The sequence below is a fragment of the Rhinopithecus roxellana genome, chromosome 19 (assembly GCF_007565055.1).
Source record: "Rhinopithecus roxellana isolate Shanxi Qingling chromosome 19, ASM756505v1, whole genome shotgun sequence".
Taxonomy (NCBI): Eukaryota; Metazoa; Chordata; class Mammalia; order Primates; family Cercopithecidae; genus Rhinopithecus; species Rhinopithecus roxellana.
The window spans coordinates 74,580,390-74,605,789 of NC_044567.1; the positions used below are offsets into that span (position 1 = coordinate 74,580,390).

At 40.5% G+C, this 25,400-nt stretch overlaps 1 protein-coding gene across 12 annotated transcripts in view; it reads right to left on the bottom strand.

Annotated features, from left to right (window-relative positions):
- KANSL1 (KAT8 regulatory NSL complex subunit 1) overlaps positions 1–25,400 on the bottom strand; it is a 198,489-nt gene that overhangs the window by 34,751 nt on the left and 138,338 nt on the right. For all 12 annotated transcript variants that reach the window (XM_030923033.1, XM_030923034.1, XM_030923036.1 and 9 more), the window contains 3 exons: positions 18,850–18,951; positions 3,109–3,224; positions 2,088–2,283 (listed from right to left, as the gene is read on the bottom strand). In XM_030923033.1, the coding sequence (XP_030778893.1) occupies positions 2,088–2,283; positions 3,109–3,224; positions 18,850–18,951 (414 nt within the window). The remainder of the gene's footprint in view (positions 1–2,087; positions 2,284–3,108; positions 3,225–18,849; positions 18,952–25,400) is intronic.

Below are 25,400 nucleotides of genomic sequence, written 5' to 3' on the forward strand. Positions count from 1 at the left end.
TGCCTTTCACATACCACACTCTCTTCATGCCACACTCGCTTGGTTTTTCTTCTATTTTATTGGTTACTCCCTTCCCAATCCTTTCTTCATCTTTCACAGGAATGAGGAGGAATACCTAAGCTCTGGAATACCTCAAAGGACTAATCTGTATACCTCTTCTCTATCTGAGCTCTCCAGCACTCTCTATCCCCCTCTACTGCATTTCTCTCTCCAGGATTGTTTTTTTTGAGATGGAGTCTCACTTTATCATCCAGGCTGGAGTGCAGTGGCGCGACCATGGCTCACTGCAGTGTTGACCTGGTGGGCTCAAATGATCCTCCCGCCTCAGCATCCTGAGCAGGTGTACTACAGGCACTCGCCACCACAGCTGGCTTTTTGTTTTTTTAGACATGGGGTCTCATTATGTTGCCCAGACTGGTCTCAAACTCCTGAACTCAAGTGATCCTCCTTCCTCAGCCTTCCAAAGTGCCAGGATTACAGGTAGGAGCCACTGTGCCTAGCCTCTCTCCAAGATTTAATGCTACAGGACACACTGCAGAGTTAATGTATTATTTTCCTTCTCTAACAACGAGAACATTTCACAGGGTAAGCAGTTTTGCCTGTTTTGTTTAGTGTTGTATACCCAGTGACTAGACAGATTCAGCTCGTTGCAGGAAGCCAATAAATATTTGTTGAAAGAATGAATGAACAACAAAAATGGTAACAGTAACAGCCACTTTGTACTAGGAACTTATCAACCAGACATTCCAATAAGCATGTTACATACATTTCACTTAATCCTCAAACAACCGTATGAGATCTCTGAGGCTTTGGAGAGGAGTGGAAATCGGGGTGGTTAACATGCACCAAATTATCAAACTACTAAGTGGCAGTACCATGATTCAAACCCAAGTTTATCATCTTCAAAGATAATGCTCTTAATTCCTGCACAGCACCATTTTACGGGAGTATTATTATTTCATTAGTTGTGGAATAAAGTCAACTGCTATTTGAAGAGTCAGCAATCTAAAATTCCCTGCAGTTGTGAATTAATTTCCATTTCCTTTGTGAAGACAAACTTTTTTTAGTAACATCAATTTAAAAACTTTAGTGAACATTCCTTTTTTTTTTTCTGAAGCAGGGTCTCACTCTGTCACCCAAGCTTAAGTACAGTGGCACAAATACAGCTCAAAGCAGCCTCAACCTTATGGGTTCAAGCAATCCTCCTGCCTCAGCCTCCTGAGTAGCTGGGACTACAGATGTGCACCACCATGCTTAATTTTTAAATATTTTGTAGAGATGAAGGTCTCACTATATTGAAGCCCAGGCTGGTATTCAATTCCGAGGCTCAAGTGATCCTCCCAAAGTGCTGGGATCACAGGCATGAGCCACTGCACATAGCCAGGATTCTTTTTTAGGGCAAAGGATTCTATACTGTCATTTTCAGTGGTAACAGTGAAGGTGAGAGGGCACACTATTCTCCTTCAAAGTGTCAATGGCAGTTCTTAAACTTTCAGTCTCTCGGATTTCTATTAAAAAGCTCAAGACTGTGGTTTTCAAAACTAGCTGCAGAGTCACCTAGGAGCTTTGTGTTTTCTGAAAACAAGATTCCAACACCCAACTCCAGAGCAAACAGGGCCCAGGAACCTAGCATTTTATTTTATTTTATTTATTTATTTATTTTTGAGACGGAGTCTCACTCTGTCGCTGGGGCTGGAGTGCAGTGGCCGGATCTCAGCTCACTGCAAGCTCTGCCTCCCGGGTTTACGCCATTCTCCTGCCTCAGCCTCCCGAGTAGCTGGGACTACAGGGGCCCGCCACCTCGCCCGGCTAGTTTTTCGTATTTTTTAGTGGAGACGGGGTTTCACAGTGTTAGCCAGGATGGTCTTGATCTCCTGACCTCATGATCCGCCCGTCTCAGCCTCCCAAAGTGCTGGGATTACAGGCTTGAGCCACCGCGCCCGGCCCCCTAGCATTTTATAAAGCTCCCCAGAAGACCTTCATGGTTAGCCAAGTTTAGAAAACACCAAAGTTGGCAAGAGACTAACTCTCTATCTGAGCATCTGGCTCACTGCTTGACAATGACCAACTCTCTCATCTGTACCGACCTTCTTGGAAAGAGGAACAATGCTGTTGGGTCGAACAAGCCTCCGTTTCTTACAGCTCAGTACAGGACGTGTCCGGGCTGCCACACAGGTGCCATCAGATGATGAAGAGACTAGATTCAGTCGCTGCTTTTTATGTAATTGTTCCTCAGCATCAGAGCTGTCACCTGGAATGTGGTCTGCCAAGACAGGCTGAAGACTATACAAGGGGAAGGAAGAGTATTCTCAGAACACACAAAGAAACAAAATAAATAAACAACAACAACAACAACAAGAAAACACAAAGAAACAAAGCCTCTTATACTGGTTCAACCTCTATTTGCTAATGTTCAGACACAAAGAAGCATTCTAGAGCAGAAGCAGGTCTCCTCTTGATGTCTGCTAATCTACCTGTGTGCGCTTATGTGTAAGGCTCTTGGTGCACATTAACTACATCATGTATGAAAGGCAAAATATGTCAGCAAATAAACTCAAGTTCTAGTGACTGAGTTCTCCTCTACAACAAACACGAGTAAATAAAGTCTAGAGAACTACAACTGGTTAGAAAATGATGAATTTTGCAAATGTTAATGGGCTTCTTTAGAATCAGTTCTATGAATCTTGAATTTTAGGGGTGTTGTACACATCATTCACTTGTATAGGATATCCCTGAATATTTTTTTCTCCCTTGAATCTTAATAAATATAGATTTACAAATATAGCCTTTGGAGATCTAATCTGTCCTAGAGCAGAGGAGGTTAATATAAACACTTCTGAGGAATTCCTGTAAGATTAAAACAACAATAATTCACAATAACTGTAGTGTCTTTTATTTTACTCCATGCCCAGTCCATTTTAGTAGGTAAAAGGAAAATACACAATTAATTAAAACACATTGCTTCATTATACAGTGAAGATTAAAAACGTTACTAAGTGATACGGCTTCCGCTTCTTTAAACCAGGGTCAGTCCTGGCTAAAGAGAACTAAGAGCTCCAAAACACCTTTACAAGTCTAAGAGTAGGAAGTAGAAGAGCTAAAACTTACGTGTTAATAACTCCATTGACAGGTCTGAGTGCTCCACATGATTTGGTAGACAGTGACTCTGAAACATGACCAATAATGGGGGCACCATGGTTTTCCAATGGCTGAGAAGACTCAATCTGAGTAAGAAAAAGGAAAAAAAAAAAATTAACATGAATCCCAACAGCACCCCTGCCTGAAAAACACCACCACTTCATTTGCACAAAGCACCTAAAACTGCCGATGACCAATTTGAAAACCAAAACTTGAATGACTGAGGAAAAAGAAAATAAGAGAATCAGTGGCCAGGTATGGTGGCTCACAACTATAATTGCAGCACTTTGGGAGGCCAAGGCAGGAGGATCGCTTGAGACCAGCAGTTTTGAGATCAGCCTGGGCAACACAGTGAGACCTCATCTCTAATTAAAGAGGGGGGGGAGGGGGAGGGAGACAGACACTGACAGACAGAAGGAGAATATGACATTAGCTTTTGCTTTGGGGGAAAAAGGGATGAAGAATCCAAATGTACAGACTAAAAGTACCTATTGACAGGAAAATGACCTCAACAATTCTATGGAACAGAAGCTTAGCAAAACAATTACATAGTAACATAAGCCTTCAACTAATGATCAAGAAGGATATACTAACATCAGTATCAAGATGACTAAGAGGAAATTTAAATGTAGTCAGTATCTGCTTAACTTTAACAAAGTATACTAGAAGTTTGTTTTCTAAAAACCATGCTTTGTTTAAAAATACACACACAGACTGGGGATGGTGGCTCATGACTGTAATCCCGGCATTTTGAGAGGCCAAGGTAGGATGATCTCTTGAGTCCAGGAGTTTTAAGACCAGTCTGGGCAACATGACAAAATCCCAACTCTACAAAAAAATAAAAATTTAGCCAGGCATGGTGGTGCGTGCATATAGTCCCAGCTACTCAGGAGGCTGAGGTGGGAAGAGGATCACCTGAGCCAGGAGGCAGAGGCTGCTGTGAGCCATGATCATTCCACTGTACTCCAGCCTGGGTGACAGAGTGAGACCCTGTCTCAATGAATGAATGAATGAATGAATGAATAAATAAATAAATAAATAAATACACACACATACACACACACACATTTTTCCCTGACAGAAAACCAAGTTAAAATCTCAATGAATCTAATTATCTGATGGTATCAGATACTATTGTCTTTAGAGTATTCAAATCAAATATACGTTTAGAATATAAAATGAAACAACAGATGAGAAAGAATATAGAAAGTTTGATTTGCAGTATTCAAAACAAATTATATATTTACTAGGCTCCAAAGGGATAGGAATAGTTTGAATGCCAGTCATATGGCACCTCTGAGGTATATGCAATAAAGCAACAGATGCAGTTATCCCTCAGTTCTAGCAATTGTTGAAATATCCCAGAAAGGCTGTGGGTCTTTCACTCCTTACTTCATTTTTCTGAGATGAAGTCTTGCTCTCCCACCTAAGCTGGAGTGCAGTGGCATGATATCAGCTCACTGTAGCCTCTGCCTCCCTGGTTCAAGTGATTCTCCTGCTTTGGCCTCCCTGAGTAGCTGGGATTACAGGCACACGCTACCATGCCCATGTAATTTTTGTATTTTTAGTAGACACGGGGTTTCGCCATGCTGGCCAGGCTGGTCTTGAACTTCTCACCTCAAGTGATCCGCCCTCCTTGGCCTCCCAAAATGCTGGGATTACAGGTGTCCACCACACCTAACCTGTCTCCTTACACTTCAACTGACTCTGGGGCATGCTGAAGTTCTCTTTCCTATAAAAGCTTTCAAGGTAAATATTCCTATAAATGCTTTCAAGGTAAATATTTTGAGGCTGAAATTCTATTTTTCAATACTGCTGATTTTTTTGGGGGGGGGGGGGTCGGTCTTTATACCCCCAAGGAGAAAACACCAAAGGACTGAACCTGAAAGTAGTCCTAGACAAGCATCAAAAAAGAACAGATTGAGGCTGGGTGTGGTGGCTCATGCCTGTAATCCCAGCACTTTGGGAGGCTGAAGCAGACAGATCACCTGAGGTCAAGAGTTTGAGACCAACCTGGCCAACATCATAAAATCCTGTCTCTACTAAAAATACAAAATTAGCGGGGCATGGTGGCACATGTCTATAATCCTGGCTCCTCTGGGAGGCTGAGGCATGAGAATCACTTGAATCTAGGAGGTGGAGGTTGCCGTGAGTCAAAATCACGCCACTGCACTGCAGCCTGGGAGACAGAGACTCTGTCTCCAAAACAAAACAAAACACAGACAAAAAAAACAGATTGGGGAGGTAAAGTTTTAATACAAATTATCCTAAAATACAGATCAAACTATATACACAGATTAAGTCATAGAAGTATGCTACAATGAGTGAACACTGAGAAAAGGCTGTCTTTTTTGTTGGATATCTTGTACATCTACTAAGATATCACAAACATCTTGAACAACTGTCAATACTATCAAAATTATAGTAAATTTGGCATAGACACATTGCCTTAAGCTCTACACAGACTTTCCTTGGAAAGCAACACGGTATTAAGTAGCAAGACCTATAAGGATATTCCTATCTTCTGACAAAATATTCTAACCAATTTTTAAAAATCTACCCTAAAGGAGGCCGGGCGCGGTGGCTCAAGCCTGTAATCCCAGCACTGTGGGAGGCCGAGACGGGCGGATCACGAGGTCAGGAGATCGAGACCATCCTGGCTAACATGGTGAAACCCCGTCTCTACTAAAAATACAAAAAACTAGCCGGGCGAGGTGGCGGGCGCCTGTAGTCCCAGCTACTTGGGAGGCTGAGGCAGGAGAATGGCGTAAACCCGGGAGGCGGAGCTTGCAGTGAGCTGAGATCCGGCCACTGCACTCCAGCCTGGGCGGCAGAGCGAGACTCCGTCTCAAAAAAAATAAAAATAAATAAAATAAACAAAAAATCTACCCTAAAGGAGTAACAAACACACCCCCAAAAATCTTATTCACAAAGGTGGTCAATGCAATGATATCTACCAATAATCTAAATACACTCAATAGTTATAAGCACTGTAACTATAGTTATCAGTTGTGGTATACCAAATGAAAATATTAAAAAGAACCATAAAGGATATTTCTTCTCTTATGCAAGAAGAGATTTCAAGAGAAAAAAGTAATAGTTTAATACAGTTGTAGTGACTAAAAATATACATACATAGATAACAAGACAAAGAGTGTTACACTTGTAAAACTATTCTGAAATTTTCTTTACATTTTAGGTAATATTTTTATATTAAAAAGAAACTCCCATAAAACCAAATACCCCCCTGAATGCTAGTAAGGATTTACTACACAGGGGAAACTTCAAAAAGACTAAACAAACATGGTAAGACAAAGAACAAGAAAAATCAAAAGAATTTAAAATTCAGGTTGGCATTAACTAACAGATGTATCACTTCAGGCATGTTACAGGTTTTCTAGATTTCAGAAGTTCTGGTTTAGATGAAAAAGTTTCCTTTCAATAAAAAAATGTTGTTTAAAAATGCTGTTTGTTTCAGCAAAAAACTCTCGAGTTTTTTAATACCAATCTTCACTTCTGTTAATTTTATATTCACTTAAAATATAGCTTTCAGCATTAAATTATGGCAGCGATTTGATTTATATACCCACGTGTTCTAGAAGGCACTACGTTTAAGAAATGGGTTGACGGACTCTCCATTTGATTAAGTTTTCTCGTAGGGATTATGAGATTTAACTGCAAGGACACTTGTCAAGATAAAATGTTGCCGCTCTCTAACAAAATCTCAACTCAAAACATTTATCTTTCTTAAAGTCTGAAGAAGAATATGTAAACTAAAATCACCAGTAATGTCACCATCCATATAGCTAACTACTACTGCTGTAACAGCCTGTCTTGTTTCTCATGCCTGCAGGTTTATGTATTTAAATGCTATTCAGCTTTAATATGAATGTTATTGATTTTCTTATAGAAACCTGAAACTTCCTGGAATAATTCAGCTCCCAAATCAAAATTGAAGTCAACAGGCAACACATTATTAACATGAAAATGTTGTCAAGAACATGAAGTATTCAGAGATCAAGAGCATAAACATCAGAAAGGGACTGTGGCTGGCCTGCATTCCCAGCCACACAAAAGGAAGCACTGGATATTCAGGAAGGATCTACTTAAGATCCTGGGAAATTTTGTAATCAAGCTAATATCCAAAAGCAGGCGTTTGGACACATCCTGCAACCTATCATCAATGCAAAGAGATTAAAATATTAATCCCAATCATAGTATTCCATTTGGAAAAAGAAAAACATAAACACACAAACACATGTAATTTCACCTAGCTCCTTAAATGCCGGCGCTCTCCCTTGAGACAAAATGAACACTTCCTATCCTGCAGTCTAAAAGGCTGCAAACACAGAGGGTAGAGAAACATTAACAAACACTTCAGAAATATTAAATCCGCATAACAATTTCAGCTTCATTATTACTACTGCAGTGGTTTACATCATTAGTGTTTTTAGAAAACTAAAGCATGACTCAGATATCTGCTATCCAATAAGCAACTGCAAAAAGGATAAAAGAACTTAAGAGTCTCCTACCTAGGAAATAGGGATTATCATTGAAGCTTCCATTTGAATTTTATTTGATGTTCAGATGAACTCAGGGTTTACGCATCCCACAGCCAGAAAGAAAAGAGTAGAAAAGCTAAAGTGGTAGACAGAGTGCCTCTGTAATCCCCTCCTCTCCAAAGCAGGGCCCTAGGGGATTATCTTTTGGAGTAATCTTACAGTTAAAGGTAGCAAGGAGGGTTGCTGAATTGTTTTACCCCTGATTGAAACGGCCAGGTGTACAGCATAAAATTACTAACACAGCAATGAGATTCAAATTTGTTATTCACATAAAGCAGGCATCTGATTCATTACTCCACTCTCTGGGCCAGATCAAGTACGTGTGACAAAGACGCCTTGAATGAAAAACTAAGACTAAATAGTTTTTATGGGAGTGGCTTTTTCTAGGGTCTAAGAACCAGTGTCTACTAGATTTGTTTTACCAAAAAGTAGAGAGGGTTAAAGGGTAAAAACAGAGAGTCACACACTTAAAAACAAACAAGGAAATTAAACTCTACCTGCAAATATGTATGTATTTTTACTTTATTCAATTAATGCCATGTCACACCTGCTTGCAATGTCATTTTTTAAATGCATCGCATTTGTTTGGCTAGAAAAGTCAATAGTTCAGTTTTGGTTAGTTATTCCCTTCCCGATAAACATTAAAATGGAAAGAAAATGCTAACTGGGTGACAGGAATTTAACTTTTATTCCTGGTTTAAAATAGTTTTTGACTTTGTATGACTGATTTCATGTCTCAAGCCCACCCAGCCCCCATTTAAATGATACTGAGCATAGTTTTGCTTAAATTCACCAAAATACTGCTGGCCTATAAATGGTATACTAGCCATTTCCATTAGCTAGCACCATGGCCATAAAATTGTACTAAACAAGGAGTGGAAAGTTCTAAAAATTCCATTTTCACCAAGTTATTGCCGAGGCTTTAATTTCTGCATATGTGGGGCTATGTGCCTCACTTCCCTGCTTCTGCAGGTTGAGGATAAAAGAAAATCTACACAATTACATGAGAACAATTTTGAACTCATTTTTTTTTAAAGTTTTGATTATCATAATGCTGTTACAAATCCAATGGTTCCTAAACCTAAGATTTATGTTTACCAACACATGAAAATACCTATCTAGAATTTAAAGAAATACAGCAAATGCAAAAACGCATCTTAAAATTCTTATTGTTCGGCCGGGCGCAGTGGCTCAAGCCTGTAATCCCAGCACTTTGGGAGGCCGAGACGGGCGGATCACGAGGTCAGGAGATCGAGACCATCCTGGCTAACACGGTGAAACCCCGTCTCTACTAAAAAATACAAAAAACTAGCCGGGCGAGGTGGCGGGCGCCTGTAGTCCCAGCTACTCGGGAGGCTGAGGCAGGAGAATGGCGTAAACCCGGGAGGCGGAGCTTGCAGTGAGCTGAGATCCGGCCACTGCACTCCAGCCTGGGCGACAGAGCGAGACTCCGTCTCAAAAAAAAAAAAAAATTCTTATTGTTCAACTTATTTATCCATAGTCCAATTTACTGTAAAAGACCTAACCTGTCAGTGTTTTCTAACACCGTGGGTCAAATATTTCTCGGTCAATATCTATCCCTTTACCTTCTACCCCAAAACCCTTGTCAGGCCAATGAACCACTCACTGTCCCCAGTGACTGCAAACTTCAAAGAAGGGAAGAGTATCCCTGCTTAAACCAATGGAATGAAGATGTATCTTGGACTATGTAAACAGAAACAGCAATAGCTTACATTTTTAGCATGCCTTTCTTCTGAGAAAGCATTAGCTCTTCACTTAATAGTACACTTGTTTTTCTCATCACTTCTGTAAAGTAGGATGAGTAAGGAAAGGGTAAGGAGCAGGATCATTTTACAAACAGAAACTAACACACAAATAATGTGTTACTTGTTAATTGCCATAGAAGCAATGGTTTTGCTAAACAAAACCCTCCTTAACTTCAAATCTAGTATTTTAAAAAATATTTACCCAAGAAGGAGATTTTAAAAAATATATACATGTGTCTGCTCATAGGTGCAAAAAAATACAGGAAAGATAATCCAAAACGTACTGAAATTGCTAACCTACAGGAGGTTGAATGAGAAAAGGATATAAAGAGAGAATGTATAACTTTTAGAACCACAGTAATGTTTCACATACAAAAATAAAAGTTAACAGTTGGGGGGGTGGGGGAAACAGGGAAGGCTAGAATTGGAATATTGTAGTAACAAACGAACCTAACTGTATGACAAAACAACATAACCATAATGAAAAATTTGGTGGAAGGAAATAACCTATGTAACTTCAGAAAACTGTATTTTGAATGCATAACAGTTAACATACTGCCCAAAAATACTGTACTCTAGTCAGTAAATGTGTTTTTCACAGGGGTATTAGATGACAATTGTGAGACTATAGGGGTACTAGGATTAAACGAGCATCAATAAGGAAGAGGGGAAGGCTGCTGTGTTGAACTGGTATGAACTTATGGTTTTCAATATATATATACAGGCAAGTAGATACAGAAATATAGATGTGTGTGTATGCATGTGTGAGCATAGATACACGTTTCCTTGCTTTGCCTTTTGAGTCATCCTAGAAGCAGTGACACTTACGAAGTATCAATGAGCACCACTAGTACTCAGATTTTAGTTTATAATAAAAGGAACCTGAGCTGGAGTAGGCAAAATACGAGAGTAACCTGGAACATCTAGTAGCAGAAAGTATTTCAAAATATAAGCAGTACATGCTAAAAGGACACAGGAGCCAATCTGAAAGAGCAACCAGTACCCAAAATTGAGATAACTGGAGCGACTGTATAACAGTAATAGGTTATAATCCATTAAATAAAATTAATATCCATGGGTGCATCCTGATATTAACAACAGAGTGAATGAATGAGTAAATAAATGAGGGGGGAAAGACACCTCTTCCAAACAGAATTCCATTTAATACAGGCAGGAAATAGAACAATCACCCTTCAGTAAACAACACAGCAATAACTGCTGTAGGAAAAAGTCATCAGTGAACAATAAAATTATGGGTGAAAATATAATGAGCAACAGAATATTTACATAGTGTCTCCCTATAAGGCAGTCATTTATTCCAGCCGGGGCAAAATGGCAAAACCCTGTCACTACAAAAAACATAAAAATTTGCCATAGTGGCACATGCCTGTGATCCCAGTTACTTGGGAGGCTGAGAGATGGGAGGACAGCTGAGCCAGGGCGGTGAAGGCTGGAGTGATGACCACGACATTGCACTCCAGCCTGGGTGACAGAGTAAGACCCTATCTCTAAATAAATATATCTAATTGTCGTTTATTACAAAGGGAAAAACGCTGATTTTACAGAGGAGAAACCTGTCAGGCACCACCTTAACCAAGGGAACAAACTTATCATCACTATTAGAAACACAAGTCAACATCATGAACCCTCTGTAGTGTAGTGAAGAGTACAGTGTCTTCTGTGGCATTCCTGTAAAACAATGCGTAACCTCTAGTAATGAGAAAACACCAAAATACACTTATTTGTGGAACGCTATACAAAATAACTGACCAGAAATTCTGTATCCAAATAACGGAAGACAAAAACTGAGAACTCTCACATACTGAAGGACACTTAGAGACACAAAAACTAAAAGCAATGACAGATTCTGGACAACAGAAAGGACATTAATAAGAAAACTAATAATACAGAAATTCAAATAAAGTATGTCTATGACTGCATAAATTCAATGTTAATTTCAATGTTAATGTCAATTTTGTGGTTCTGATAATTAACGATTATTGTGGCAAGATGTGTTAACATTAGGGAAAGCTGGGTGAAAATTATATGGAGACTCTGTACTACTATTTGAACATACACACACTCTCTCTTTCTGACACAATCTCGCTCTGCTGACCAGGCTGGAGTGCAGTGGCACGATCTTGGCTCACTGCAACCTCCGCCTCCTGGGTTCAAGCGATTCCTGTGCCTCAGCCTCCCGAGTAGCTGGGATTACAGGCACACACCACCACACCTGGCTAATTTTTGTATTTTTAGTAGAGACGGGGTTTACACCATGTTGGCCAGGCTGGTCTCAAACTTCTGGCCTCAGGTGATCCGCCTGCCTCTGCCTCCCAAAGTGCTGGGATTTTAGGTCACTGTGCCCAGCCTAAAATCGTATTTTAAAAGAATGAAGAAAAAATATATCTAGCATTAAAAAAACAAACTTCATTCATACGTAAATCTGTACAGTCTACAGGTTCCTATCAGTTACAGGATAAAGTACTCAAAATAAATACAGAATCCATTCTGAATTGGCCGAAACTCCAACACTCCATCACAGAAAAGTATTTGCAGTTCCCTGATAATGCCAGGCTCTTTCAAGTCTATGTTGCATTACACATTACTCCCTGCTGGAACTCACTCCCTACACCATCCTTCAGCAAGTCCATAAGACTCAGAAACAAGTACATCATTCCCTAGGAAGCTACCTTTGCTGATTCCCTCCAGCACTCCCATTATATACTTGTTGGACGAACAAGAAGCACTCAAGAAAAGATAAGACACCTGGTTCTACTTACAGAGTTTTTCAGACATAAAGTGCAGTCTGGAACAATAACAACGAGTTTATACTAACTTTCATTATCTATCAAACATTGTTAAAAGCAAATTATACATTTTAACTTTGTAAGAAGGCTGGAAATCAGGTAGTGGGTGGAGAGTGGGACTCCTCCAATTTGGTTCTTGTTTTTAAAAATTGTTTTGGCTATTGGCCAGGTACAGTGGCTCACGCCTGTAATCCCAGCACTCTGGAAGGTCGAGGCAGGCAGATCACTTGAGGTCAGGAGTTCAAGACCAGCCTGGCCAACATAGTGAAACCCCATCTCTACTAAAAATACAAAAACTAGCTGGGTGTGGTGGCACATGTCTGTAATCCCAGCTACTCGGGAGGCTGAGGCAGAAGAATCACTTGAACCCAGGAGGTGGAGGTTGCAATGAGTGAGCCCAGATTATACCACAGCACTCCAGCCTGAGTGACACAGTGAGACTTTATCTCCAAAAAAAAAAAAAAAAAATTGTTTTGGCTATTGAAAGTACTTTACGTTTCCATACATATTTGAAAATCAATGTTCAACGGTTACCAAAAACAGCACAACATAAACCAAAAAATCTTGCTGGAATTTTTCACTGGGTTTGCATTGAATCTGTGTGTCTAACATTGACTCTTCTAACACACAACTATAGCGTACATCTCCATTCACTTATGTAATCTTTTTCAGGAGTTTTATGGTTTCAGCGATAAAGTCATTAATGTCTTTTGTTAGATTTATTCCTAAGTATTTTATGTTTCTTGATGCTACTGCAAATGGAACTGTTTCTCCGGGTCATTTTTCAATTGTTTGCTCTAATAAATAAAGACAGAATTGACTTTTATATATTGACCCTGTACATGGAGACCTTGGCTAAATTTATAATTCTCATAGGTTTAGGCAATTCCATGGGGTTTCTATGTATCGTATCTTCAAATACAGGCAGCTTGGCCCTATCTTTTCCAATTTCCATGCCTTTCATTGCTTTTTTCTTGCTGTATTGCATTAGCCAAGACAGAGTACAATGTTTTTGTTTGTTTGAGGCAGGTTCTCACTCTGTCGCCCAGGCTCAAGTGATCTCAGCTCAGTGCAACCTCCACTACCTGGGCTCAAGAGCAATTCTCCCACCTCAGCTTCAAGAGTAATCAGGAGTACAGGTGTGCGCCCCCACACCAGGCTCATTTTTGTATCTTTTGTAGAGATGTGGTTTCGTCATGTTGCCTGAACTGGTCTTGAACTCCGAGGCTCAAGTGATCCGCCCACCTTGGCCTCCCAGAGTGCTGGGATTATAGGTGTGAGCCACTGTGCCCAGCCTACAATGTTTTTAGGATGCATTTTTTTCGTAATTGTAGGCCAACAAAAAAAGCACTTTCACCAAGTAGTGTGAGTTAGTTAGGCACTGTTTGTTTGTTTTTTCCTAATTTTTAAACAGCATCACAGCTCAGGAATCAGGTTGTCTTCACCTTTTGATTTTCACTATTTTGACTACAAAGTTGTGATTCTCATGGCTATTAGTCTCAAAGTTTCGTGATTTATTTATTTATTTATTTTTGAGACAGAGTCTCACTCTGTTGCCCAGGCTGCAGTGCAGGGCCATGATCTCGGCTCACTGCAACCTCTGTCTCCTGAGTTCAAGAGATTCTCTTGCTTCAGCCTCCTGAATAGCTGGGATTACAGGCGTCTGCCACCACACCTGGATAATCTTTGTATTTTTAGTAGAGACTGGGTTTCCCCATGTTGGCCAGACTGGGGAAACTTCTGAAACTTCTGACCTCAGGTGATCCACCCACCTCGGCCTCCTAAAGTGCTAGGATTACAGGCGTGAGCCACCATGCTTGGTCTAAAGTTTCATATATTTGTAAACTGACTTTTTAAATTCAAAAATCCAGCCATCAAGTTCCTCAACTTTTTCCATCTTATTTTTTCCCCTTTTTCCTCAGGACTAGAATATTCTCCTGTTTATTCATATGTATAATAATTTTCTATTGTATACAATGTATGCAATACATTATAGAAACTCTGAATTTCCTAAAGAATGTTTGCAGTCTATTTTGGTTCCCTCCTTAATCCTCTGGTGAAAGCCTTAGTCCTGGGAAACATTCTTTAACTCTTTTAAGTGTGAGCTTTTATTGGTTTCAATCAAAGTCCTCTAGTTTTTACCAAGTATAGTTGGAATTCAAACTCCAAATACTGCCTTCCCTGCATTAGGCAATGATGATCTTCTCTGCTCAGCTCTTTCAGCCTTCCAATTGTTGCTTTCCACTATGCCCTATAAAATCTTCCCTAACTGTGTGCAGTTCAGGGGTGAGCACAAAGATCTGAAAGGGGTTCAAATAGAGTGTGGGCCTATGCCCCTCCCCATGTTCCGTAACTCCCTCTTTGCCACTACTCCCTCCTTCAATTTCTACCTACTTGGTAGCCCTAAACTCCATCCTCTGATAACGTACATGGCCATGAAGCAGTGACTACTGAATTCTAGAAGCTCCGGGGCACATGGACTGAGAATGCTCTCTTCTCTTCCTGGCAATACTTTCTGTCTGAAATTTTGCTGACAAATTGTTGAGTAATTTACCTAGTAATATGTACAGGTTTCAAGTCTGTCCTTCCTTGCTCATTACTTTTTCTTAAGCAGGGGAAAGCAGGCTTCTATTTATTGAAGAGAAAGAATGAGAAGGTGGGGAAGATAAAAGGCATGTTTCAGAACACTAGAGAACAACTCAACCGCTTTTTACATTCTCTTTCCAAGGGCACACCCTCTTTGTTCAAAAGGAGTCTTAAATTTCACAGAAGCATTTACCTGTACACACATGACTTATCGGCAGCTACCAAGCTAGAAGCCCATAAGTTTTCTCTCCCTCAGCTAGCCTTACACCTTTAAAACTGCTTTTGAGTCAGAAATAAGAAGGGGTTAAAAAAAAAAAAAAAAAAGAGGCATTTTTCTAGGCATTTCTCCTTAGGTCTTCCCTTCCTCTAACCCACTGCTCTGTGGTATAAAAACAGTACCCACTTCCCCAACCCAGAAAATATTCCTTGATTTGCTCCATGACTCAAAAAAGGTTCACCCGTGCATTCAGTCTCCAGTTCTTTTGCTCATAGGTTGGGTTCTTTTAGAACAACTTAGTTCAATAATATCTGTACTGTATTCAAGACCCAAGCAGATACATACTGGTTCTGTCAATAAACAATCATCCTGTTTGGAAATAAAGCAAAAAGACTATGTATCCTTGCAGTGTAGCACTGGGACATTACCTAACAAGCCCACCTAGGAATCATCTGACTCTCCATAAATTATTTAACTTTGTTTTACCTACTATCTATAATTGATTAGGGCCCAGAAGTCTTACTGGATGTTTATTTTGGAACGCTGACAAGTTAAAGCTGGTGTGCATCTTGTTGAAAACAATGTCCAAAATTACAGCTTTATTGTTCATTAACAACTTTTGTATGCTACTGAGTAATCATATTCCTGCATTCTTCCTTTTTATCTGGTATTAAAATACTGTTAACAGTTTGGTCACCATCATGATTCCCTCATTATTCACTAAATCACTATATATTTAGGAATTATGTCTAGGCTGGTGCAGTGGTTCACGCCTGTAATCCCAGCACTTTTGGAGGCCAAGGCCAGCAGACTGCTTGTTCTTAGGAGTTTGAGATCAGCCTGGGCAACATGCTAAAACCCCATCTCTACAAAAAAATACAAATATTAGCTGGACATGGTGGCGTGTGCCTGTAGTCCCAGCTACTTTGGAAGCTGAGGTGGGAGGATCACTTGAACCTGGGAGGTAGAGGCTGCAGTGAGCCAAGGTCACACCACTGCACTCCAGCCTGGGTGACAGAGTAAGACCCCGTCAAGAATGAATGAACGAATGCACGAGAAAAAGAGATGAGAGACAAGGGAGGGGAAGGGGAGAGGGGAGGGGGGAGGGGAGAGAGAGGAGGGAGGGGAGGGGGAAGGGGGGAGGGGAGGGGGAGAGGGGAGGGGGGAGGGTAGGGGGAGGGGGAAGGGAGAGGGGAGAGGGGAGGGGGGAGGGGAGGGGGAGGGGGGAGGGGAGGGGTGGAGGGGGAGGGGGGAGTGGAGGGGGTGGGGAGGGAGGGGAGTGGAGGGGGGAGTGGAGGGGGTGGGGAGGGAGGGGAGTGGAGGGGGGAGTGGAGGGGGAGGGGGGAGGGGGAGGGGGTGAGGAGGGAGGGGGAGGGGTGAGGAGGGAGGGGGGAGAGGAGGGATTCTAAAGATACTGATTTTTTTTTTTAATTCCAGCTGAGTTTCAGAAATGAGAATACAAAAATTAAACATAATAGAAAATATCTCTGACATTATTATTTTTAAACCACAAGTCTTCAAATATATTTCTGGGTAATAAACAAGTGCAGTCCAGGAGTTTGAGGCTGCAGTGAGCTATATTGTGCCACTGCACTCCAGCCTGGGTGACAGAGCAAGAGCCTGTCTTAACCAAAATAAATAAATAAATAAATAAATAAATAAATAAACAAACAAACAAACAAACACACCTACCTCCATTTGGGGAAAAATTTAACAAAATGGAACACAGGCTGGTTACATGTGGGTATGAAAATTTACAGTGGTCCTCTGTCCCGGGTAACCTAATTTATTTGTTTATTTTAAGCAAAGCTGAGAAAAGTCGCTTTCCTAAAATTTAAAACAAAACAAAACAAAACAAACCTGGAGAACAAACAAGCAAAGTTAAATACTGTCTTCTTATACAGAAAAACTTTGCCTGGCAATTGATATAGGCACAGCTTTGCAAATATTTGGCATTTTAAAAATTTAAGTCACTTAATAGCTTTTAAGAAACATATGCTCTGCAGCCCATTCTACTAATAATAAACAATGGAAATGTACTGTCCCTGCCCCGCCCAGCCCCTGTCTTCTTCAACACTTTCTGAACGCTTTTCGGAAAGCATGGATATATTCATAAAGGGTAGATAATTGACAAAAACAGGGACGGGGTAATCTCTCCTTGACAAAAAAGTGACAGTGTATACTTAGTTGTTTTCATTATTTATTTTACTCAATCCAAAAAGCATTCTATTGCACAACGTAGACACTAGTATGGCCAACACAAAGGGAAAGATGGTCTTGACCTTCAAGAACCTTACAATTTAATACACACACAGGAATCTTACAATTTAACACACAAGCAAATAAATGAAGGGTAGGGAAAGGAACAAGCTCCTGAAGAGAGTATGTGTACAAGTGAATCTGTAAAACTATCTCACAATCACTGTGGATTTTTTAAGATAATGAGAATCAGTAACACAATGAGGGACTGTTATGCCCTGTCCTTCAGAAGTGCTGAGGTGAGAGAAACATGACTATAGGGAAATTACTCAACAAAGTTTGGAATCCTTAAATTCTATATACAAATATATAAGTACCTACATAGAACTTACTCCCCTATCACATGCCTCATGTTTCACGTTTCCTGTACTCATACCACCAATTTATCTGTTTTCTTTCTCACTTAACAATTTTTACCCTGAATACACCATTCACTAAAAGTTTTATTAATAACTTAAAAAAATTCTGTAAACAGCATGCCATGAACTTATATTATAGACTTATATAGTGGCAAAAGTTAGCTTTCTGCTCTTTAATTTATTCAAAACTACTTTCCAGTTAAGAACTATCAATCTTCTGGTGTCTTCACATTTATCTCTAGAAACAGTGGCTGGCTTTCAAAACTAGGTGAGAGATCTTTCCAAGATCGAAACATCTCCAATATCTGCCTCAGAGAAAATTTAGTTTCCACCACATCATGAGTTCCTCCTAACAATGATTAAAATAAATAAAAGAACTATAAGATTGGTTTATTTGCAGATACAAGAACAGCTTGCTTAACTCACCATTTAAAAAGCCAGCACTTCATACTAGCCTTATTATCTGAAGCATAATCAAAATAATAAACTACTGTTGTGGAACTTTGGAATTTCTAATTAAGTTACGGAGACTTAAATCAAGAAATATGAATATTCATAAAACCCAGTAACCTTTTAGGCAAAGTAAAAAAGTGAAAGAAATAAACAAATGCTCTTGGAATTCAGAAAGAAAATTAACTATGGTATTGAGAGAAACCAAGAAAGAGAAGGAATCAAAGAGCAGAGCTAGGATACAGAAGGAAACAGAAAATGACAGCTTAATGCTCATTATAGAATAAGAGAGTCACCCATAGAGACCATTTTCAGTGTTCTTGTGAATTTAACCTCTAGTCTAACCTTTTAATGAAAAGGCTATAATATATTAGAGTGGCCCAGAAAGGTGACCTTATGTCTCAGGTGTCAGAGCTACACCCAGGTCTCCTGATTCCCAATGATACTCCCTAATGCCTTACTTGCTCTGGCTGTAGTGTCTTGAGAGTTGGAGCTGCTTTTAATCCTATTGGTCAGCTACACAGCTGCAGGAGGGGCCCAAGGTTATCTATTCAGGAATTCAAATCTTAAAATGCCATTAAGTGATAAAAGTAGATACAGTTCCCCTCCTTCGGCCAATGCAAGGATCCTAGTTACAGAGAAGAAATGGTGTGCCAAAACAACACCCTTAATTCTTACGCATTTCACCCTATCTTTTATACTTACCAATTTATCAGTCCCATGATCTGTCTTCACCTCAGAACTAAGTGGAAGAAATAAGTCTGTTGTATGCTCTGGGGGAGGTACCTCCCCAAGAACTATCAACCCCTGCAGGATAGAGAGGAGAAAAATAACGTAAGTGAGCAGTATAAATTTCAAATTTAATTTAGGAGTTAGTCTCAAAAGGACTGCTGGTGTACTAGAGGCTCCCCTCTTCCTTATCCTACGGTTCAGAAACAAACTACACCGGCAGCAGCTTTGTTTTCCCAAAGAGTTATTTCAACAAGAAGCAGATCCAGGCTTCCCTCTCTGCCACTTGACTGCTCTGACCTATATGGCTCATCAGCCGTTTAGCATATTTATTCATATCTTTCAGATCTGAACTCTTCACCAGATTATGGCATTTTATACCATATTACTAGACTCCACTAGATTAACAGCGGCAATGTAGTTTTTCTAGCCAACAAATGCAGTTTATGAATTACTAAGCTGAAAATGCTACTATTCTTAATCATGTACTCCACCAACTATACCTGCACAAACAAAACTCAATGAAACAAATGTGGAACAGTCCCCTACAAGTTATCAGAAACCAAGAGCTTTCTTAAAAGCTGGCCCAAAGGCACCTATTTTTCATAGGCATAAATATTACTTCAGATTAAGTTCCTGCTTGACAATTTCAAATTCAGACCTTTGCAATTCATTCCAAGAAACAATTTACATAAAAAGAAATTAAAAATGAACTCACAAGTTCTCCCCACAGTAAGTATAATGAGCCAGGATGGGTAAAGGCAGAAGTTATCTTATTACGAAAAAAAAAATACTACACACGAATCCCACCACGGATACAAGGAGAGGTGACAAAAATAAGGCTATGACACTATATAACCGAAAGACTGGGATGCAAGCGATCAGGGTTCCCAAACTCTTTCTCTGGTCTAAAAAAGAGAGATCTAACTAGATTAAGAAGCTCTTAATGGAAATTTTGCATCAGAATCACCTGGTGAACCTTATCAAACTATACTGGCTTAGGTCCAACATCTACTCAGTACCTCTGGGGGTGGGGCCAGGTAGTCTACCTTTTCATGGGGGAAGAGTGCGGGAGGGGGGCAGGGCATGGTGGGTACATGGAGGTGGGTGTGGGTGTCTGTGTCTGTGTCTCCCTCTCTCTCTCTCTTCCTCGCTATGTTACCCAGCCTGATCTGAAACTCCTGGGCTCAAGCAATCCTCCCACTTCAGCCTCTGGAGTAGCTGGGATTACAGGTGCCTACCACCATGCCCAGAGCTGGATATTCTACTATTCTTTAAAAGCTCCCCTGGTAAGTCCTAAACTTGTGAAGTTGAAAAACACCAGACTTGATTAGTTTGGGCTCAAAGAACATCCTAAAGTATAGATTTAGGGGACTAGAGATTGTGACTAAATTAGTCTAAGCTCTCTAGGCCATACTCTTACGAGCCACTAAACCAGATGATCCATCCCTGGGGTCCTTGTAACTAAAAAACCAATATGAAATACGAGCTGCAGAAAAGGGGGGAAAACATTAAGAAAGAAAAAAAGAATTTTATTTCAGTTTTTTTTTTTTTTTAGATCAAGTTTTGCTCTTGTTGCCCAGGCTAGAGTGCAATAGCGCAGTCTTTGGCTCACTGCAACCTCTACCTCCCAGGTTCAGGCAATTCTCCTGCCTCAGCCTTCTGAGTAACTGGGATTACAGGCATGTACTACCATGCCCGGCTAATTTTGTATTTTTAGTAAAGACGGGGTTTCTCTATGTCGAGGCTGGTCTCGAACTCCTGACCTCAGGTGATCCGCCCGCCTCGGCCTCCCAAAGTGCTGGGATTACAGACGTGAGCCATCGTACCTGGACTTATTTCAGTTTTTAAGAAGAAATATGTCTCTTTTTCTCTTGAAAGCAAAAGAAGCACTGCCTACCTATTCTGGAATATGACTACACTTAGCCTGTATCAAAAATGAATTGGAGAGGCCCGGCATGGTGGCTCACACCTGTAATTTCAGCACTTTGGGAGGCTGAGGTGGGTGGATCACATGAGGTCATCAGGAGTTCCCTGGCCAACATGGTGAAACCCCATCTCTACTAAAAATACAAAAATTGCCCAGGCGTCGTGGCACATGCCTGTAGTCCCAGCTACTCGGGAGGCTGAAGAAGGAGAATCGCTTGAACTCAGGAGGCAGAGGTCGCAGTGAGTCGAGATCACATCACTGCTCTCCAGCCTGGGCGACAGACCAAGGCTCTATCTCCAACAACAACAACAAAAATGAATTGGAGGCTGGGTATGGTAGCTCACACCTGTAATCCTAGCACTTTGGGAGGCTGAGGTCAGGAGTAGGAGACCAGCCTGGCCAACACAGTGAAACCCCGTCTCCAGCAAAAATACAAAAAATTAGCCAGGCGTGGTGGCGAGCCCCTGTAATCCCAGCTACTTGGGAGGCTGAGGCAGGAGAATCGCTTGAACCTGGGAGGCGTAGATTGCAGTGAGCCAAGACTGCGCCATTGCACTCCAGTCTGGGCAATAAGAGTGAAACTCCAACTCAAAATTCAAAAAAATAAATAAATAAATAAATAAAAAAAAGAACTGGAGTCTCCTCAGAAACAAGAGAAAGGTCATTAACTAGTAAGCAAGAAACATTTACCCTAGCCTTTAAAATGAGGTTTCTCTGGTTAAAAGAACTTCTGCTTCAAAACACTTTCTTCCCTAAACAAAAGCATAAAATACACCTTGCAAACTTTATCACGTCCAAGTAAAAACTATTTGCAAAAGACAGCTATCTTGTACATCATTGCCTTCTAAAAACGTTGTATTCAACAGATACTCCCTGCTTAAGGGCCCAAACTGCCTTCCTGCTTCCTGTATAAAGCAAGTCAAACATCATTTTAGTATTCAAATTTTCCCATAACCGGTTCCTAACTTTTTATAAGATCGATTTCCAACTACTTTCCCCGAATATCTCTGTTAGTGTTATACCAATTGCATCATCTCCTAGACAAATGTTTCAATGTATGTGAAGCTGTTGCTGCTGCTGGAGGTAGGGGTTATTAGTCAGTTAAAGGTTAAAAAAAAACTGAATTAACGGTTAAAACATGAGCTGTTCATCTTTATTCATACTGATTTTTATATTTTATCAGTCCAAATTGCCGTTCATCCTTCCAAAGAGATTTTCAACAAGTCCCACCTCCTTCCAACATTTCCTTCTTTGTTGAGACAGGGTCAAGCTCTGTCACCCAGGCTGAAGTGCAGTGGCATGGTCACAAATCACTGTAATCTCCCCCTCCCGGGATCAAGTGATCCTCCCACCTCAACCCCATAAATAGCTGGGATAACAGGTGCATGCCACCATATCCAGCTAATTTCTGTATTTTTTTTTTTTTTTGGTAGAGATGGGGTTTCACCAAGTTGCTCCAGCTGGTCTCGAACTCTTGGACTCAAGTAATGCACTTGCCTCGAACTCCCAAAGTGCTGGGATAACAGGTGCAAGCCACCACACCCAGCTAATTATTCTATTTTTTGGTAGAGATGGAGTTTCACCACGTTGCCCAGGCTCATCTCAAACTCCTGGACTCAAGCAATCCACCTGCCTCAGCCTTTCAAAGTGCTGGAATTACATGTGCAAGCCGTTGCACCCAGCCTTTAATTGTTAAACTTATGTTAGTTTCTTGAAGATGTGGACAAAATACAAATATATTTAAATGCCCCATGTCTCCTAGCAGAGTCATACACCAAGAAAATAAATGCATAGCAAATATTTGTGGAGTTGTATAAATTTTTTTCTAACAGGAAAATATTAAGTTTATAATAATTATAGCCAGAAGATAAATAAATCCAACAATTAGATATAAAATTACTCCTTCAATTTTTTTCAGTTATATGAAAGGATACAGTATTTTCCAAAGGGAAGAATTTTTCCTTAAACTACAGAATAATTTTGAAATACAACCCTCAGAGAGATGATGAAGACACCTTCTCCTGAAAGAGTATAATAAAACTTGGTAGGAACCATCTATTCATCAACATCATTTTACAGACCCACAGAGGATGTAGGTCAAAGCTTATGTCTCTACAGGCCAACACATGGCAGAACTAGGGCAAAAGTCTGGATCTAAGTAATACTTCATTTCTTTTCTGTTCATTTAAATCAGTCATTTATCCACTCATCAGCATTTGTTAGGTGCTAAGGATACAAGAAAAAATGAGAGACCTATCCCTCTCCCCTAACCCATCCTTCAAAGTGCTTATTACATTCTAATACTGGGGGCAAAGAAAAACAATGTAAATAGATAAATGTTATATACTATATTAGAAGGTATTAAATGCTAAAGAGAACAAAATACAGGATAGTGAGGGGATTAAGAAGTGGAAACGGTGAAGGAGGTCGTGACGGCTCATGCCTATAATTCCAGCACTTTAGGAAGCCAATGCAGGAGGATTACTTGAGGCCAGGAGTTCAGGACCAGCCTGGGCAACATGGCAAAACCCTATCTCCAAACACACACACAAAAATAATAAAAATTAGCCCGGTGTAATGTCACACCTATAGTTCCAGATATTCAGGAGGATCACTTAAGCCCAGGAGAGAAAGAGAGATACAAGTGCAAGGGGGTACTACAGGCGCATGCCACCACGCCTGGCTAGTTTTTTATATTTTTAGTAGAGAAGGGGTTTCACCATGTTGCCCAGGCTGGTTGCAAACTCTTGGGGCCAAGAGAGCTACCCTCCCTGGCCTCCCAAAGTGCCAGGTTGCAGGCATGAGCCACTATGCCCTGCTTGAATGTTTATTTGAAGAAAGAATCAACCAGCTATACCAATGTGCTTACAAGATAGGAGGGAAAATAGAGACACTGCCAAGGTTTCTAGCTTCCACAACCAGAAGAATGGAACTCCTCTTAATTTGTTCAGAGGACATTTGAATACACAGTAGTTTTAATTAAACCTATTTTTGAAAACATGTGCTCAAGTGTTACAATGATGCAACCAACAGTCATCCGTACACTGTCCACTGCCCCCAACATATGTAAGTTCACTATGGCGTTCAAAACCAAACACTGGATCCTCTAATTTAATACTGTACCTCATACTAAAAAGGATGAAAACAGCTAAAGAGGCTGAACAAATAAAAAGCATCCAAGTAGGTAAGAGTCATTCATGCAGGTAGCATCTATTGAGTGGCTACCATGTGCAAGGTAGTGTGAAAACACAGTAATAAAATAAAAACAGATTCTACCATAAGGAGTTTATGTTCATCTAGCTTTGGACAAGCAGACAAAGTATTACGACAGTACTGTAACAGAAGTTGAGAGAAGATGATGTCAAAGCAGAAAAGAACCTAACTGAAGAGACTGATGAAAGTGAGGCTTCACAGAGGAGGTCTACATAATTACTTAACCATCCCCCAAATATACTTAATGTATTTTGAGCTATACTTATTCATTAATTATACACTCAATGACTTTGCCCTTTTCTGTATAAAATGTTTCATTATGCCACAATGACATTTATTTGGGATCAAGTTTACTCATGTTTAATAACCATGAAAAGAAAGGTTAGCATTAGCTGAGAAAACTTCATAACGTTCGACTCCACACCTCTCATGGCTCCCCCAACGTGGGCTTCCCTAACAATCCAGGTTTAAACTGGGTCAATGTTGAATAGCTGTGGCATTAGCCTGGGGGCAATGAACTTAGGGCCACTGTACTACGAAATAGCAACCTACAGAAGCCGAAGAAAAAGGTCAAGAGTCTCCTTTTCCTTCACCATGTCCCGAGCCAGAGCCAGGATCATGCTTAGACTGCACAGGCCTAGAAAACTCCAAGGCTGAAGCAAGCTTCTGCTTTACACAAGGACCAAAGGAATTGGAATGGGTCACAGTTACATGCAGCCTTAATACCTCCTAAATGACTCCTCTGTGGATGGATCCTCTCTTAACTGTATTTGCAATATAGCTAACAGGCAATTTCACATACTTCCTCACATCACTCTATCAGGTCAATCTTCCCTATGCATCTCAAGATAAAACCAGTGACCCCACTGCAGACCAGTTCCACAAGAATAACCCTGGGCTACTTGGAAAAGATAAGTTGTCTACAATGCTTTAAAAACCCTGTTAAGATGAGAACCTCAAGAGCTTTATGAAAATTTTGAAGAGAAAGGTGTTTTAAGCTTCTGCAGTTCCCATTCAGCTCTTTCCCTATTCAAAAGTTTCAATACTCTTCCACCTTCCATCCTCTTAACATTTCCATCCTCAGCTACAGCTGTGCAATCTCAAAGAGTAGTCAGAAGAGGGGATTTTGAAAAACAACGTAAGAGTCAAGCTAGTGCTTCTGGGAGACCAAGGCAAGGAGGATCACTTGAGGTCAAGAGTTTGAGAACACCTGGATAACATAGCGAGACCCCATCCTTTTTAAAAAAAAAAAAAAAAGGCCGGGCGCGGTGGCTCAAGCCTGTAATCCCAGCACTTTGGGAGGCCGAGACGGGCGGATCACGAGGTCAGGAGATCGAGACCATCCTGGCTAACACGGTGAAACCCCGTCTCTACTAAAAAATAC